General features: G+C 45.4%; 1 protein-coding gene across 1 annotated transcript in view; it reads left to right on the top strand.

The window, feature by feature from the left end:
- LOC146786141 (cytochrome P450 2J5-like) overlaps nt 1–17,635 on the top strand; it is a 67,304-nt gene that overhangs the window by 35,884 nt on the left and 13,785 nt on the right. The window contains exon 4 of the mRNA XM_085635646.1: nt 16,792–16,952. Within this exon, the coding sequence (XP_085491772.1) occupies nt 16,792–16,952 (161 nt within the window). The remainder of the gene's footprint in view (nt 1–16,791; nt 16,953–17,635) is intronic.

The following is a 17,635-nucleotide window of genomic DNA, read 5'->3' on the forward strand; positions in this document are numbered from 1 at the left end:
AAACATTTAATTTACAAAGGAACAAAATGAGGGGGTTCATTTTGCCATAGAAATTATGATTAGTTCTGCAGAAAGAAAAATTAGGGCACATTTTGACTTCTCAAATCCTCTTCTATTTCATAAACAAATTCTGACATGCAGACAGAAACATGCACTTTGAATACCAGCAGCAGACTTCCCTGGTGAGCAGTAGTTTTACTACAGTGATCTAATGAGCAACTAGAGTGCAAACATTCAGAATTTATGGCAAATGTGTGACACATCTGAATGCCTTCTTGATGGAACCAAAATAAAAAACTGAAAGTATTCCCACTGAGGAGACTGCAGTAAATTAGGAAATTAGGAAACTTCATGACAAATAAATCTCTCAAGATGGCCACCAGAGACAAAAGAGCCCAAATGTAGCCCAAATATCACCCAGATGTAGCCCAAGTATAGCCCAATGACAGAATGTCCCAGAGTGTTCTAACGAACAACTAGAGCGCTAACAGTCTTACTTATGACAAAAGTATGGCACACCTGAAGCCATCTTGAATGGAATAAAGTGGTAACACTTAAAACATTTAATTTACAAAGGAACAAAATGAGGGGGTTCATTTTGCCATAGAAATTATGATTAGTTCTGCAGAAAGAAAAATTAGGGCACATTTTGACTTCTCAAATCCTCTTCTATTTCATAAAAAAATTCTGACATGCAGACTGAAACATGCACTTTGAATACCAGCAGCAGACTTCCCTGGTGAGCAGTAGCTTTACTACAGTGATCCAATGAGCAACTAGAGTATTAACATTCAGAATTTATGGCAAATGTGTGACACATCTGAATGCCTTCTTGATGGAACCAAAGTAAATAACTGAAAGTATTTCCTACAGAGGAGACTGCAGTAAATGAGGAAATTAGGAAACTTCATAACAAATAAATCTCCCAAGATGGCCACCAGAGACAAAAGAGCCCAAATGTAGCCCAAATATCACCCAGATGTAGCCCAAGTATAGCCCAATGACAGAATGTCCCAGAGTGTTCTAACGAACAACTAGAGCGCTAACAGTCTTACTTATGACAAAAGTATGGCACACCTGAAGCCATCTTGAATGGAATAAAGTGGTAACACTTAAAACATTTAATTTACAAAGGAACAAAATGAGGGGGTTCATTTTGCCATAGAAATTATGATTAGTTCTGCAGAAAGAAAAATTAGGGCACATTTTGACTTCTCAAATCCTCTTCTATTTCATAAAACAATTCTGACATGCAGACTGAAACATGCACTTTGAATACCAGCAGCAGACTTCCCTGGTGAGCAGTAGCTTTACTACAGTGATCCAATGAGCAACTAGAGTGCTAACATTCAGAATGTATGGCAAATGTGTGACACATCTGAATGCCTTCTTGATGGAACCAAAGTAAATAACTGAAAGTATTTCCTACAGAGAAGACTGCAGTAAATGAGGAAATTAGGAAACTTCATAACAAATAAATCTCCCATGATGGCCACCAGAGACAAAAGAGCCCAAATGTAGCCCAAATATCACCCAGATGTAGCCCAAGTATAGCCCAATGACAGAATGTCCCAGAGTGTTCTAACGAACAACTAGAGCGCTAACAGTCTTACTTATGACAAAAGTATGGCACACCTGAAGCCATCTTGATTGGAATAAAGTGGTAACACTTAAAACATTTAATTTACAAAGGAACAAAATGAGGGGGTTCATTTTGCCATAGAAATTATGATTAGTTCTGCAGAAAGAAAAATTAGGGCACATTTTGACTTCTCAAATCCTCTTCTATTTCATAAACAAATTCTGACTTGCAGACAGAAACATGCACTTTGAATACCAGCAGCAGACTTCCCTGGTGAGCAGTAGTTTTACTACAGTGATCTAATGAGCAACTAGAGTGCAAACATTCAGAATTTATGGCAAATGTGTGACACATCTGAATGCCTTCTTGATGGAACCAAAATAAAAAACTGAAAGTATTCCCACTGAGGAGACTGCAGTAAATGAGGAAATTAGGAAACTTCATGACAAATAAATCTCTCAAGATGGCCACCAGAGACAAAAGAGCCCAAATGTAGCCCAAATATCACCCAGATGTAGCCCAAGTATAGCCCAATGACAGAATGTCCCAGAGTGTTCTAACGAACAACTAGAGCGCTAACAGTCTTACTTATGACAAAAGTATGGCACACCTGAAGCCATCTTGAATGGAATAAAGTGGTAACACTTAAAACATTTAATTTACAAAGGAACAAAATGAGGGGGTTCATTTTGCCATAGAAATTATGATTAGTTCTGCAGAAAGAAAAATTAGGGCACATTTTGACTTCTCAAATCCTCTTCTATTTCATAAACAAATTCTGACATGCAGACAGAAACTTGCACTTTGAATACCAGCAGCAGACTTCCCTGATGAGCAGTAGTTTTACTACAGTGATCTAATGAGCAACTAGAGTGCAAACATTCAGAATTTATGGCAAATGTGTGACACATCTGAATGCCTTCTTGATGGAACCAAAATAAAAAACTGAAAGTATTCCCACTGAGGAGACTGCAGTAAATGAGGAAATTAGGAAACTTCATAACAAATAAATCTCCCAGATGTAGTCCAAGTATAGCCCAATGACAGAATGTCCCAGAGTGTTCTTAAAAACAACTAGAGCGCTTACTGTCTTACTTATGACAAAAGTATGGCACATCTTGATTGGAATAAACAGGTAACACTTAAAACATTTAATTTAAAAAGGAACACAATGAGGGGGTTCCTTTTTCCATAGAAATTATGATTAGGGCTGAAGAAAGAAAAATTAGGGCACATTTTGAGTGACTTCTCAAATCCTCTTCTATTTCATTAAAAAATTCTGATATGCAGACTGAAACATGCACTTTTAATACCAGCAGCAGACTTCCGTGGTGAACAGTAGCTTTAGTACAGTGATCTAATGAGCAACTAGAGTGCTAACATTCAGAATTTATGGCAAATGTGTGACATATCTGAATACCTTCTAGATGGAATCAAAGTAAAAAACTGAAAGCATTTCCTACTGAGGAGACTGCAGTAAATGAGGAAATTAGGAAACTCCATAACAAATACATCTCCCAAGATGGCCACCAGAGACAAAAGAGCCCAAATGCAGCACAAATATCACCCAGATGTAGCCCACATGTAGCCCAATGACCGAAGTGTGCAAAACACATATTTTTTTTGTATTTGCAGTTTTATATAGTGCAGACTTGTCAGGCATTGGAGTGCTTAACATGAGCATTGGTTACATCACACAAGATCAAATTCATTTTGGTTGTAGACATGGGGAGAATAAGTGATATGACCAGAATCACAGAATGTTGAGCTGAAGCAGAAACGCCAACCTGGTTCCCCAGTTGCAAAGTCTGCAGCTCTGGAAGTAACACCACATCCTCTCCCCTAGGTGCAACATTTAATCAAGTGGCCAACTGGATAAAAAAACATAAAGATTACAAATAATTTAAAAGATCTTTGTCGCTATTTGAAAACTCAGAAAATATGTCCTCATTTTAGTTTTTTAGAGCACTAACCATAATTTTGATGCAAATAAGACCCTCTCATATATGTAATTCTAAAGGAAAAACTGTAGGTATTACAGTTTTCATTACATCAAGATGACGTCAGGCGTTCCACACTTTTGTAATAAATATAGAATGTTAGCAATCTAGTTGTTCATTGGGATACTGTTGAGAGGCAGAGGCCAGGGGCACGGACTCTGAAAATTGAAGGCAGGTAGGAGAGTGCAGAGGCAACAATTTTACCACACTGGGCAGGCAGGAAGGGCAGTGGCAGCACAACAGACTATGGAGGGCAGTGGAAAGGGGGGCAGGGGCAACAAGCCAACAATACAGGACTGGCAAGAGAGGCTGTGGCAATATAATAGACCATTATGGGCAGAAGGAAGAGGCAGTGGTAGTACAACCATACATGCCAACAGACCCGTTTCAGCCAGGAAACGTCTAATGTTTCTAAGCTCAAATGGGCTTTATTTGATCTGTCTCCTGTCTACAATCTCCTCTTTTTCAATGTAACTCAAAGGGGAAAATCAACACCCCAGTTTTTTTTCAAAATCTCCCTCTTACCAAGTTCAAAATGTTCGCAAGTATGGTACATTGGATCATGGTAGGCAGGAGGAATTGCGTTAGGGATATGGACTCGGATAACAGAGGACAGGAGGGACATGGAGAGGTGCACCAAACTGACCCTACAGGGCAGGCATCAGGGTTTGCAGCAGCACAATACACCACACAGCACATGCGGGACGGGAGTGCAGCACAACAATCCATAGAAAGGAATAGGGAGGGGACAGGACCATGCACATGGACAACCGAGAACAGAGGGGAAAGAGGCAATGGTAGCTAGCTGACCATAATGGACAGACAGGAGAGAAAGCTGCAGCATAGCAGACCATAAAGGGCAGGAGGGACGGATCAGGGGCATTACAATGGAACAGACAAGCCAGAAGGGAGGGAATAGGGGTCTGCACATGGAAACAGAGGGCTGGGGGCAAGGGGGCAGGGCAGGAGCAGCAAGATAACCATGGAGGTCAGGCAGGATGGGCACTAGAAACAAGACACGCCATGGAGAGCAACAATGAGACTATGATGGCATACACACAGACCATGGAGGGAAGGTGGGAGGGGGTCAGGGGCAGCACAGAAGACCATGCATGGCAAGCGGGAGGGTTAGTGGCAGCACAATGGCTATGATGGGCAAGAAGGAGGGTGCAGGGGCATGCACAAAGGACCATGGAGGATAGAAGGGAGGGTCAGGACCTGGGCACAGACAAGAGAGTTCAGGGGAAGGGGCCTCACAACAGACCGCGCAGGGCAGGCAGGAGGAGCAGTTGCAGCACAACAGACCAGGGAGGGCAGAAGGGTGTGGCAGTAAAATGGACCATGGAGGACAGGAGGAATGGGATAGGGCCATGACATGTGGACAGGCAAGGTGGAGGTGCCAGGGACAGGTTACAGTCATTTGACAATGCTAGGCAGGTGGGAGGGGAGTGGCAGCTCAACAGAACACTCAGAGTAGATAGGAGTGGCAGGTCCATGGAACATGGTGGGCAAAAAGGATGGAGCAGGGGCATGCACAAAGACATCGGAGGGCAGGGGGAAGGAGAATAGGGGCAGCAAGCTAAGCACAGAGGCTAAGCAGGAGGTCAATGATGGGCCATAGAAATGGGCAATGGAGGGCAGGAGGAGTGGACTGGTACATCATGCTAAATGGAGGGCAGTGGCAGCACATCAGACCATGCATGGCAGGAGGGAGGAGGCTAGTCCATGGATTCAGACAACAAAGGATAGGGAGGAGGTTGATGGGGCAGCAAGCTAACTGTTCAGAGAAGGTGGGTATTAGGAACGTTATTGTTTTTAAAATGTTTGTCTGTGCAAACTACTTAAAATATGAACAAGTATGTAGCATAATCTCACTTTTATTCAGGAAGAAGATGACGTTTGTGACTGTGACTCCGGGCTCACTTGGCAGAAACACCCCCTGACCCTCCACCCCCCATCGCAAAATGTAATGCCCGTGAAAAGGGTAGGTGGGCGCAGTGTTATATAGAACATAGTCCTGAGAGCACGATTGAAAATGAAAACTAGATATAGTATACGGTATAAACTATGCACCAAAAAGTGTGATATAAGATGAACCGGGGCATGAAATATAATATGCAATACATTGTGTGCAATGACAGATTCATTGGAGAGCGCGAGATAGCACAGGCACTAGCGCGTGCTATGCGATATGCGCCTTCGAGTGTAATATGCACAGGGCAGTGTCGTGTAACCTAACTAGTCTCTAAAGTTGTAATATAAAATATGTGCTGTGGAGTGTAACGTTGCATATGCACTCTGACAAAGATATGGATCCCAGATTGTAATATGTATGGCATGGCGCTGTGCGTTATAACATAGGCATCGAGGAAGGCACGTTAGATGGGGCAACATAACCCGTGCGAAGGCAAGTGTGGCATGACATATTCACGGGGTGGTGTTACAGTGCACATGGGCTAGAGAGTGTCATAGCATGCGCACTAGCTGGTGGAATACAACACAGAGGTGTGAGGCACTCGGCGGGCACTGGTGGGTGTGACACAACATTGGGCTCAGCCCGGAGCATGCTGTGACTCTCAAGTGAGGTTCGTCTCCTTTCCAGAGAGTAAAATAAAAAGTATTACACATCCGGCGGTGGATGTGTATTTTATTAACCGGCGTGAGGGGGGTTTCTTGCATAGTTTGGTCGAATTTTTGTCGAATCCCCTTTGAATGGCTTGGTGTGCGTGTATATTAAATGTGCCCGTCAATAGCTACCCATGTTTGTATAAATAAACGACAGGGGTGTCTACTTGGAGAGTGCCCACCGGCGGAGGCGCCGGGATTAGGCACGGTAGGGCGTCAGAGCTTCACTAGCGGTGTAAATACATTCCATGTGGATTCATTCTATGCATAGTCGCCTTTTAATGAATATCACGCAAATCGTCATAGTGATAGGTACATACGGTTTGTCCAGCATGTCCTTGGTGTTTCTATAAATATATATTTTTTTTAAAATAATAAAAAACAAAGGCCCGCCCCGGGGGATGGGGTCCCCGGGGCAATAAGTGGCCTGAGGAGGGGGCAATGCAGCCCCCTCCTAAAGAGTAAAAAAAAAAAAAGGCCATGACCCGGGGGTTTGTGTCCCCGGGTCCGATTAAGGCCTTGGGAGGGCCAAATTAATTTTTTTCAACAAAACAAATTAGGGTGCAGGCCCTGGGGGATGGGGTCCCCAGGGCCAGTAAATTAGAAAAAGAAGGGGGGCCACTCAGCCCTCCTTCTTAAAAAAATTAAATAAATAAAAGACCGGCATCGCGCCGGAGGCCACACCCCCTCCTTGCAGCACTCTGCAAACACGCCCCCTGGCCAGTTGTAAGTTGGGGAATTAATTCCCCTTCAATACTGAGGGTCCCTGAGGGCCAACTAGCCCAACAGGTAACTCCAGTATGCGCCAGGGAGCTGCTTTGCTGACAGGTGTTCTGAGGCCACGCCCCTTTTCACACCTCTATGCAATGCAGCTCTGTGGCACTTACTGGAGGTACCTAGTGGGCTAGTTTGACCCTAGGGACCCTTAGGATTCAAGGGGACTTAATCTCTCAACTTAGAACGGCCACAGGGCGCATTTACACAGTGGTGAAGTGAGGGGACGGAGCCTGAGGTGACGTGTGCAAACACACCCTGTGGCGCGTTTTAAGTTGGGGAAATAATTCCCTTTCAATCCTGAGGGACCCTGGGGGCCAACTAGCCCACCAGGTGCTTCCAGTAAGCGCCACTGCTCTGCGTTGCAGAGAGGTGGTGCAGGCCGTGCCCCTTTTTACACCTCTCTGCAAAGGCGCTTACTGGACGTACCTAGTGGGCTATTTTGCCGCTAGGGATCCTCAAGATTCAAGGGGACTTAATCTCCCAACTTAAAAAACGCCCACAGGGTGTGTATACACAGTGGGGAAGGAAGGGGACGGGGCTTGAGGTGACGTGTGCAAACACGCCCTATGGCGTGTTTTAAGTTGGGGAAATAATTCCCCTTCAATCCTGAGGGCCCCTGGGGGCTAACTAGCCCACCAGGTGCTTCCAGTAAGCGCCACTGAGCTGCTTTGCAGAGAGGTGGTCCAGTCCGTGCCACTTTTTACACCTCTCTGCAACGCAGCTCTGTGGCACTTACTGGAGGTACCTATTGGGCTAGTTGGACCCTAGGGATCCTAAGGATTCAAATGAACTTAATCTCCCAACTAAAAACGGCCACAGGGCGTGTTTACACAGTGGTGAAGTGAGGGGACGGGGCCTGAGTTAATGTGTGCAAACAAGCCCTGTGGCGCGTTTTAAGCTTTGGAAATGATTCCCCTTCAATCCTGGGGGCCAACTAGCCCACCAGGTGCTTCCAGTAAGCGCCACTGCTCTGCGTTGCAGAGAGGTGGTGCAGGCCGTGCCCCTTTTTACACCTCTCTGCAAAGGCGCTTACTGGACGTACCTAGTGGGCTATTTTGCCCCTAGGGATCCTCAAGATTCAAGGGGACTTAATCTCCCAACTTAAAAAACGGCCACAGGGTGTGTATACACAGTGGGGAAGGGAGGGGACGGGGCTTGAGGTGACGTGTGCAAACACGCCCTATGGCGTGTTTTAAGTTGGGGAAATAATTCCCCTTCAATCCTGAGGGCCCCTGGGGGCTAACTAGCCCACCAGGTGCTTCCAGTAAGCGCCACTGAGCTGCATTGCAGAGAGGTGGTCCAGTCCGTGCCACTTTTTACACCTCTCTGCAACGCAGCTCTGTGGCACTTACTGGAGGTACCTATTGGGCTAGTTGGACCCTAGGGACCCTAAGGATTCAAATGAACTTAATCTCCCAACTAAAAACGGCCACAGGGCGTGTTTACACAGTGGTGAAGTGAGGGGACGGGGCCTGAGTTAATGTGTGCAAACAAGCCCTGTGGCGCGTTTTAAGCTTTGGAAATAATTCCCCTTCAATCCTGGGGGCCAACTAGCCCACCAGGTGCTTCCAGTAAGCGCCACTGCTCTGCGTTGCAGAGAGGTGGTGCAGGCCGTGCCCCTTTTTACACCTCTCTGCAAAGGCGCTTACTGGACGTACCTAGTGGGCTATTTTGCCCCTAGGGATCCTCAAGATTCAAGGGGACCTAATCTCCCAACTTAAAAAACGGCCACAGGGTGTGTATACACAGTGGGGAAGGGAGGGGACGGGGCTTGAGGTGATGTGTGCAAACACGCCCTATGGCGTGTTTTAAGTTGGGGAAATAATTCCCCTTCAATCCTGAGGGCCCCTGGGGGCTAACTAGCCCACCAGGTGCTTCCAGTAAGCGCCACTGAGCTGCGTTGCAGAGAGGTGGTCCAGTCCGTGCCACTTTTTACACCTCTCTGCAACGCAGCTCTGTGGCACTTACTGGAGGTACCTATTGGGCTAGTTGGACCCTAGGGACCCTAAGGATTCAAATGAACTTAATCTCCCAACTAAAAACGGCCACAGGGCGTGTTTACACAGTGGTGAAGTGAGGGGACGGGGCCTGAGTTAATGTGTGCAAACAAGCCCTGTGGCGCGTTTTAAGCTGGGGAAATAATTCCCCTTCAATCCTGGGGGCCAACTAGCCCACCAGGTGCTTCGAGTAAGCTCCACTGCGCTGCGTTGCAGAGAGGTGGTCTAGGCCGTGCCCCTTTTTACATCTCTCTGCAACGCAGCTCTGTGGCACTTAATAGAGGTACCTAGTGGTCTAATTGGACCCTAGGAACCCTCAGGATTCAAGGGGACTTAATCTCCCAACTTTAAATGGCGACAGGGCGTGTTTACACAGTGGGGAAGTGAGGGGACGGGGCCTGAGGTGACGTGTGCAAACACGCCCTGTGGCGCGTTTAAGAGGTAGTTTTAATCCCCTGCCCTATTATATACTAGGGGCTTACAGAGGAGGTCATGCTGATCACAGGGGGACCCCAAGGCATAGTGTTCCCTAGTGTATGTAGGTGTTTTCACTGTATTCTGAGTGTCTTTTAACATAGCACTGGCTCTAGGACTGGTTAGTCAGACTCAGTTACCACCAGTATCCGTCTGAAAAAGTTGAGGGTACAGGATGATTTTGCAACAAGGCTTCTTTCTGCTCTTCTGTTTGTTCTTTCTGCACGTTATCCTTCTTCCTGCACTTTTCTTCGTCTTTAAGGACTTCTGCTGCTTCTTTCTGAATTTCTTTTTTTTCTTTCTGTGCGTTTTTTCTTCTTTCTTCACATGTCCTATCTCTATAGGCATACTTAGAAATTAGCATTTAAAAAACCTTTGAAATTCACTTAAAAAACCATAGGTTTCAGGCACGTTATAGTTAGGAATTAGCATTTAAAAAACTTTAGAAATTCACTGAAAAAAACATTGAAATTCCCCCGTTATAGTTAGTTCAGCTAACTATAACTCGCGCGCCCGCAATGCACTGCTGATGACGTCACATATTACATCACTCATGACATGGTCAGTGACATCACTCATGACATCACTGATGACATCTCAAATGACATCACTGATGACATCATCCTTGTGATAGAGTGGCAGACCTCATCTCCCCCTAATATAACCTTTGATACACATATTCAAAAATAGAAACAAAAATTTTCAAAACAATGGACATACCAATATCAGTTACAACAACCTATTCAGTAATTCTAAGATCCACATACACATCCACTCATTCACCAACAGTCCTATACAGTCACTCATACATGTACTCACTCATCATATGTACTCATACACCTATACATCCTGTTACACAACGCCACTCATCCAGAGTTACTCACACACATAGTGACTCATGCTTATAAAGAATCAAACATCCATTTACTTGTATATACAGTTATACACACACCACCACACTTACTTCTACAGAAACTTACACATACTTAGTCTTTTAAACAATCACTTATAGAAACACATACTTATTCTTACAGGAACTCTTTCAATCTCTCACTCTCACATATACTCACTTATATACACCAATAGTCACATATACTAGTTTAAAACATATGTAATTACTCATAAAGACACTATTGAGACAGTCATTCACTCACTAACACACCCATGCACACACTCATCCACCCATACAGTCCTGCACACATGCTGTCTTCAACACATACAAACAGTGAGTTACTCATTCATGCACCTATGCACTACGTAATACCCCCACTGAACCATACAGACACTCAGACACTCATACTGATACTCAAAAAACCAACTAATAACCTATATAGACACTCATGTAGCTACTCACCAACCCATGCAGCCACTTATACACAAAGTGAGAGACTGATACAGATATTTACATATTTGAACATTACTCACTAAGCCATGTATTCACTAAGATACACTTAATCAGTCAGTTATACAATAAATTTTTCAAAAACAAATCATCCATTTAGACACTTATATACCCATGTATTCTTCCATCGACCTTGAGATATACATATATAAAACATATGTAATTTTCAGAAAGACACACATTCACTGGATGATGTCACCAGTGATGTCATCAGTGATGTCATTTGAGATGTCATCACTGATGTCATGAGTGATGTGATGAGTAATATGTGACGTCATCAGCAGTGCATTGCGGGCACGCGAGTTATAGTTAGCTGAACTAACTATAACGGGGGAATTTCAATGGTTTTGTACGAGTGAAAAGTCCAGCTAACTATAATGCCCCTGAAACCTATGGTTTTTTCAGTGAATTTCCAAGGTTTTGTATATGCTAATTCCTAACTATAACGTGCCTGAAACCTATGTTTTTTTCAGTGAATATATATATATGTATGTATGTATATATATATATATATATATATATTGAAGGAAAAAGGGTTGCCCCAAGGTGGACCAGCACTCGCACAGGGCATCCGCTCGCCAACGCAGGCAGCATCCATGCTGTTTGTAATGGACAGCGTGAACGGCGCACGAGGTGCTCTTGTTAAGCTGCAGGGGTCTCTTTGCGGCACTGAAACTCCTGGAAAATCGTGATGTTCCATGAACGACGACAACCCACAGGGGGAACTATGTTCACTACCAGTCCCATAATGCTGAGTGCTATGTTATGCCAGAAATAAAAGAGGGGACTTCACTGGTAGTGTTTTTGCCGTTTGTCATTGGGATTTGAAATGCTCATGAGGAAGGGCGACCAAGCCCGAAACGCGTCGAGCAGCGAATTGAGAGGGGCTGTGAGTCGCAGGGATGCTGCCTGCGTTGGCGAGCGGATGCCCTGTGCGAGTGCTGGTCCACCTTGGGGCAACCCTTTTTCCTTCAATATATATATATATATATATTCAGGCTCAAGGTCTCACCCTTTCTGCTGCACTCAGGGCGGGTGCTTTTAACCGCTGTTTGTGAGGGTGAGGTCACGATAATAAATCCAGGCTACAAATTGCGAAGCACTCACGGGACAGTTTTAAAGTTGATTTAATTGTGCAGATGCATTTCGGCATATCAGCCTTCCTCAGTGCAAATCAACTGACACTTTTACATAATGTTCGTTTAAATACATTCAAGCATGATTTCATTGGAGGGATGTGTATTCACAGCAAGTAACGAAGGACTGGAAAAGTTCAAGGTCTGAATGCCTTTTCCTTGGCTGCCATGTCTGTGTGTGCTGGTTTAAATGAAACACAGATCGTTTAAACTCTGAATGAGTCTCAGTCTTTCATGGACAGTTTTAAAAGCAAATTGCAATTAAACTCACATGGTGCATGATTCAGCCAGTCCTTCGAAATTAATCCAGTTGCAAAGCCTCAAAGTTACGTGCCACGATGTTATTGATGTTATTGAGTCCCTCGCCTGCCAGAAGGAGAAAGGTTTGGCATCCTGCAGGTTTCCATATGGATTACTTCAATCCTACAATTTGAATAATTGTCAGCAGCGCTGGTAGGATGTTACGCCAATCTTCTTTTCGGTGGTGCAAGCAGTAGTTACATTCAGGCTCAAGGTCTCACCCTTTCTGCTGCACTCAGGGCGGGTGCTTTTAACCGCTGTTCGTGAGGGTGAGGTCACGATAATAAATCCAGGCTACAAATTGCGAAGCACTCACGGGACAGTTTTAAAGTTGATTTAATTGTGCAGATGCATTTCGGCATATCAGCCTTCCTCAGTGCAAATCAACTGACACTTTTACATAATGGGTGAGACCTTGAGCCTGAATGTAACTACTGCTTGCACCAAGTTAGGCAGCTTTTTACATACTAGCAAGTACGATTCGTACCGACGGCACTCCGGACGGCAATATTTTTACGGCACCCAAAAAGTGCCGGAAAAGCGAAGTACACCGCGAAGCGTGAGGAAAAGTGGGCCTGGTAGGCGGCAAACACCCCCCCAGCCCCCCGTATGTACGCGCCGTACCCCCAGCCACCCCCGTATGTACATGCCGTACCCCCAGTCCCCCCGTACGTGCGCGCCGTACCCCCAGCCCCCCGTATGTACGCGCCGTACCCCCAGTCCCCCTCTATGTACATGCCGTACCCCCAGTCCCCCCCATATGTACACACCGTGCCCCCAGCCCCCCGTATGTACGCGCTGTACCCCCAGTCCCCCATATGTACGTGCCGTACCCCCAGTCCCCCCGTATGTATGCGCCGTACCTCCAGTCCCCCCCATATGTAGGCGCCTTACCCCCAGTTCCCCCCCGTATTTACGTGCCGTACCCCCAGCCCCCTGTGTATGTATGGAGCATACCCCCACCCATGTATGTACGGAGCGTACCCCCACCCCCGTATGTATGGAGCGTACCCCCACCCCCGTATGTACGGAGCGTACCCCCAGCGTGTAGCGCTGGCGGTCCGCACCGTACATACGGGGGTGGGGGTACGCTCCGTACATACACGTGTGGGGGTACGCTCCGTAGATACACGGGTGGGGGTACGCTCCGTACATGCACGGGTGGGGGTACGCACCGTACATACACGGGTGGGGGTACGCTCTGTACGTACACGGGTGTGGGGGTGCGGCGCGTACATACGGGGGGCTGGGGGTACGGCGTGTACATACGTGGGGGCTGGGGGACGGCGCGTACATACGGTGGGGACTAGGGGTACGGTGCGTACATACGGGGGGGCTAGGGGGGTGTTCGGCTCGTACATGCGGGGGCTGGGGGGGTGTTCGGTGCGTATGTGGGCACATGTTAGGACGTCTCCATGGTTGCTATTGATGTTCGTTCCGTACGGTGTTTTTTCCATACGGATGTACATTCGGAAGGACGGGACGGATCGTACTTGCGCGCTCGGACTTCAGTTTTCTGATTCGTACGTAAAACTGTCCGGGGACATGTCGGACACTTTCCCCGACCCGAGGACGTGTCGGGGAATTTTCCCAATGCGATTCGTATGTACTTTTTCTCATACGAATCGTACTTGCCAGTTTGTACAGGACTTGTACGATTCGTACGTAAAAAAATCTGGATATGATTCGTACGGGGAATATTTTTAACGGATCGGAATCGGCACCTATGTGTCCTATGGCACAAACATGTTTACTGTACATCCTCATGTCTTCCAGATATGACAGTAGAGTCTAATGACATAATCCAGGTAGGAAAGAACTAGAAGGATTGCAGCCTGATCCCTGTGGTAGTTGTATTGTGATGTTGACTGTTCATCATTGGTTACAGACTATGAACACATTATTGTATTTGGCAAGTAGGGCATGGTTTTCTTTTGTTTACAAATGGTTTACTGTTCACAAACACTTAGTAACCGTGAATAATATAAAGTGATTGTAACTTCTGTGCTCAGTGATCAAGCTGTATTTCTGTGTGGTATTTTTTGCTTCAATTGCTTTTAATTGTTTGGTTGCTATTCTTATTGGGCAGAGACACTCATTTATCAAAATAAAGCAGATTTGATCTTAATTTAGACACCAAAATGAACTTTATCAGATACATATAACCTGAGTTATAAATTTTAGAAGCAATATACAATCAGTGCAAAATAATACAGTGCAACCTTATCATTGGAATCAATGGTGAAAACCACTATTGACAATCGGTCACTTGCAGGTCGAGTTGCGTGAGTCCCAAGGAGGGTAAAGGTGTTGCTGGTCCCAGGACCAATCCATTACAGTAAGCCCCATTTTACCTGGCTCGAGAAGCCTGGGTTCAAGTTGTCCTGGCAGTCCTTGGTGCTGAATCAGGTTTTACAGCTTACATAGTGCTGGAGGCAGACAGGGTGCAAAATTTTGACGATGAAGTCACTGTTGACGTCGGATGAAGGTCTTGCGGAGTCACCTTGAGGTGCAGCATCAAGTAAAGGCGGTGGTTGCCAGACTGACGACCACTAAGTCTTGGCAGAGGTAAGCTCAGTAGAAGGCTAACTTGATTGCGGAGGTCTTCGGAACATGGTAGCTGCATGAAACTTTGTGGAGGGCAGGACTTCGATTCCCACAATGGACTAGACCATCTACTCCTGGACGATCCCTCAGTGGACCCGACGGCTATCGATCATTTGGTTCCGGCACATTGTTTTTACTTGCAGTTGCAGGCAACTAATGCTACTAGTCCAAGGTTGCTTCTGGCTTTCACGGGGATCCCTCTGTCTGGGAGAACTGATCTTTAGCCAATGACAATCCTTGATTGTGCAGTTCCAAGACTGTTTCCACAGGTGTAATGTCCCTCTTTTAGTATGTGCAAGTCCTATTGTCGCGGACTCGGTCTCTTCTTTGTCCTTTTGGGTGTGGGTGCAAGTGGCCATTGGGCTACTAGCCCCAGTGGCTAATCCACCCCTGAAGTGACCACATCCGGGGTGTAGGTCATATTCTACACCAAAACCCCTATTCTATCGCTTATAAAAATGGCAGTAGTCTTCCTCAGCAGTATAGACCAGGTACCTCACCCTAGAGGTGTGACTTGCCTTCTAGATGTACACCCCCTGTTTATCTAATTTTCCTGCCTCCCCCAGTGCAAATTTACCTGTGGACAGTTGGAGCGCTACTTCTTCCTTTGCAAGGAAGCTTGGATGCATATCACAGGCGGTGCAACCTTTGAATCTCACCGCTTTGATATGCCATTTCACTAGCCAGCCTCTCAGCGAGGGAGGTGTGATCTCCTGACTGGGGGTCAGATTCCAGTCATGGCTGCAGCAAGCGCCGGTTGGCAGCCAACTCACAGGAAAGGCTGGGTCAACCAAGTAGGCAACCTCTAAGGTGGCCACCATGGTGTATGCTACATCGTCCTCGACATGAGATTCATTTTAGGGGTGAGGAGGAGGCATGTTGTTTGATACAAAACATGACATATTTGGCAGTATCATAATGGAGCTGCCAACCTCGGGTTTGCCCAGTTGCCAGCCCATGTTATCCTATGGATCGTCTTTCACTTATAGTTTCTTTTAATAGAAAGGCCACTATAGGGACAGATAAGCTTGCACTTACATGTCCACACCTTTAATATAATGCACCCTGCCTCTTGGGCTTTAGGAGGCCTTCCTTAGAAGAGAGTGGCATATATTAAAAATAGTGCATTGACTTTGCGACACATGGTGAGTTCAAGCAGTCTGCACTGCTCCGGCAGTCTGCATTTGCAGGCTTGCTGTCAGAAGTTTACTTGGATTACTCAGGATGGCACTTACTGTGTTGAAGACCTGGGCCCCCTTTTAAAACCCATGCCCTGGGCACCATTGGTACCACATATTAGGAATTCATAAGCGGGTTAAAGTCCTTTGCCAATTAAGATTCCTAATTGACAGATATCAGTTTTGGGGAAAGAGCTCTGGTACTGGGGCCTGGCAAGCAGGCTCCAGGGCACTTTCAGAGTAGAAAAAAAACATCTAGTAGTCTAACTGGGGCAAAAGGGGATGGGCATCTGCAAAAAAGCCTGTTTTCTTACAATTTTTATTTCAGCTGCATCTGTGTGGTACCGGATCTAAACTCTAGCATCAGACTACATCCTTTGAGACAGACCTTAATTGATCAAAGCAAACTACTTCCAAAGTCAAGGAGGCTTGGGTAACAAACTTTCCATTGCAAAAAGAGTAATCAATGTCTTGGTTTGTGCCAGACACTTGGAATCTCACAAGCCATTAGTAGGTTTTCCTTGCACCTGAGAAAACGTAAGAATAACTCTGATAGCGAAACATCAAGAAAAAAGAGGAGTGGATCGAATTCTTGAAATAACCTCTTAAATTACTCGGAAAAGCATTTCAGTCCACTGTTGTTTTCCTCATTTTTACAGGTATTTATTATACCTTACTTGAGTGAGTTATGTTTCTTCTTTTTGTTGTTGCAGGGAAAAGACTGGATCCATCTACTGCGATCATCCATTCTGTCACTAATGTGATATCTGCAGTGGTTTTTGGACACCGCTTCTCCAGAGATGATAAAGAATTTCATCAGCTCATTGAAGCAAATTATATGACTGTTAGCAAACTAGTCAGCTCGTGGGGCAGGGTGAGTCTTAAGATGACTTCATACTGTAAGTGAGTGGTTAATCAGAGGAAGCAACCTGTGCACAGAAACTTCAATGTGTGACCTGAGAGAGATTACAAGTTAGCTTGTGAAAGAAAAGTTGATGAATGAGAGATGCAAGCTTTCTGTTACAAAATTAGGAAGAAGATAAATGCCCATTTAGAGAGAAACTGATTTATTAAAATGAGAAAGTAGGTAAAGGAGTAAGAGAACTTAAAAAGGAAAAGGAGATGGAGAGGAAAGTGCAAAAGAAATGGAAAATGGAGGGGAGCGGGTAAGAAAAAATCAGAAAGTATTCTATACCACAAAAGCACAGGCGTATAATAAAAACTGCAGCAGTAGACGATAGAACATCATTATTATTATTAAAGTTTGTACAGCACATAGCTACCCCAATACCAGCTCTAATATTAATATTACATGTGTGTTGCTCGGATATGAATTTACCTTGACAAATTGAAAAGACAAGGCGTTTGGAAAAGTAGGAACAGGTTGGTTTAATTAAACGCAGCAGCCGGAAGAGTATCAATAGAGTCGTGTCTGACCACCGTCTCAATGCACAGATGTTTTGGCCGGTAATATACAGTTCCTGAGGTACAATTGAATAGTTACACATTCTTGTAAAACATGTAGATCCAGGTCTAGTCATGAACCATAAATACAAC

The sequence above is a fragment of the Triturus cristatus genome, chromosome 11 (genome assembly GCF_964204655.1).
Source record: "Triturus cristatus chromosome 11, aTriCri1.1, whole genome shotgun sequence".
Taxonomy (NCBI): Eukaryota; Metazoa; Chordata; class Amphibia; order Caudata; family Salamandridae; genus Triturus; species Triturus cristatus.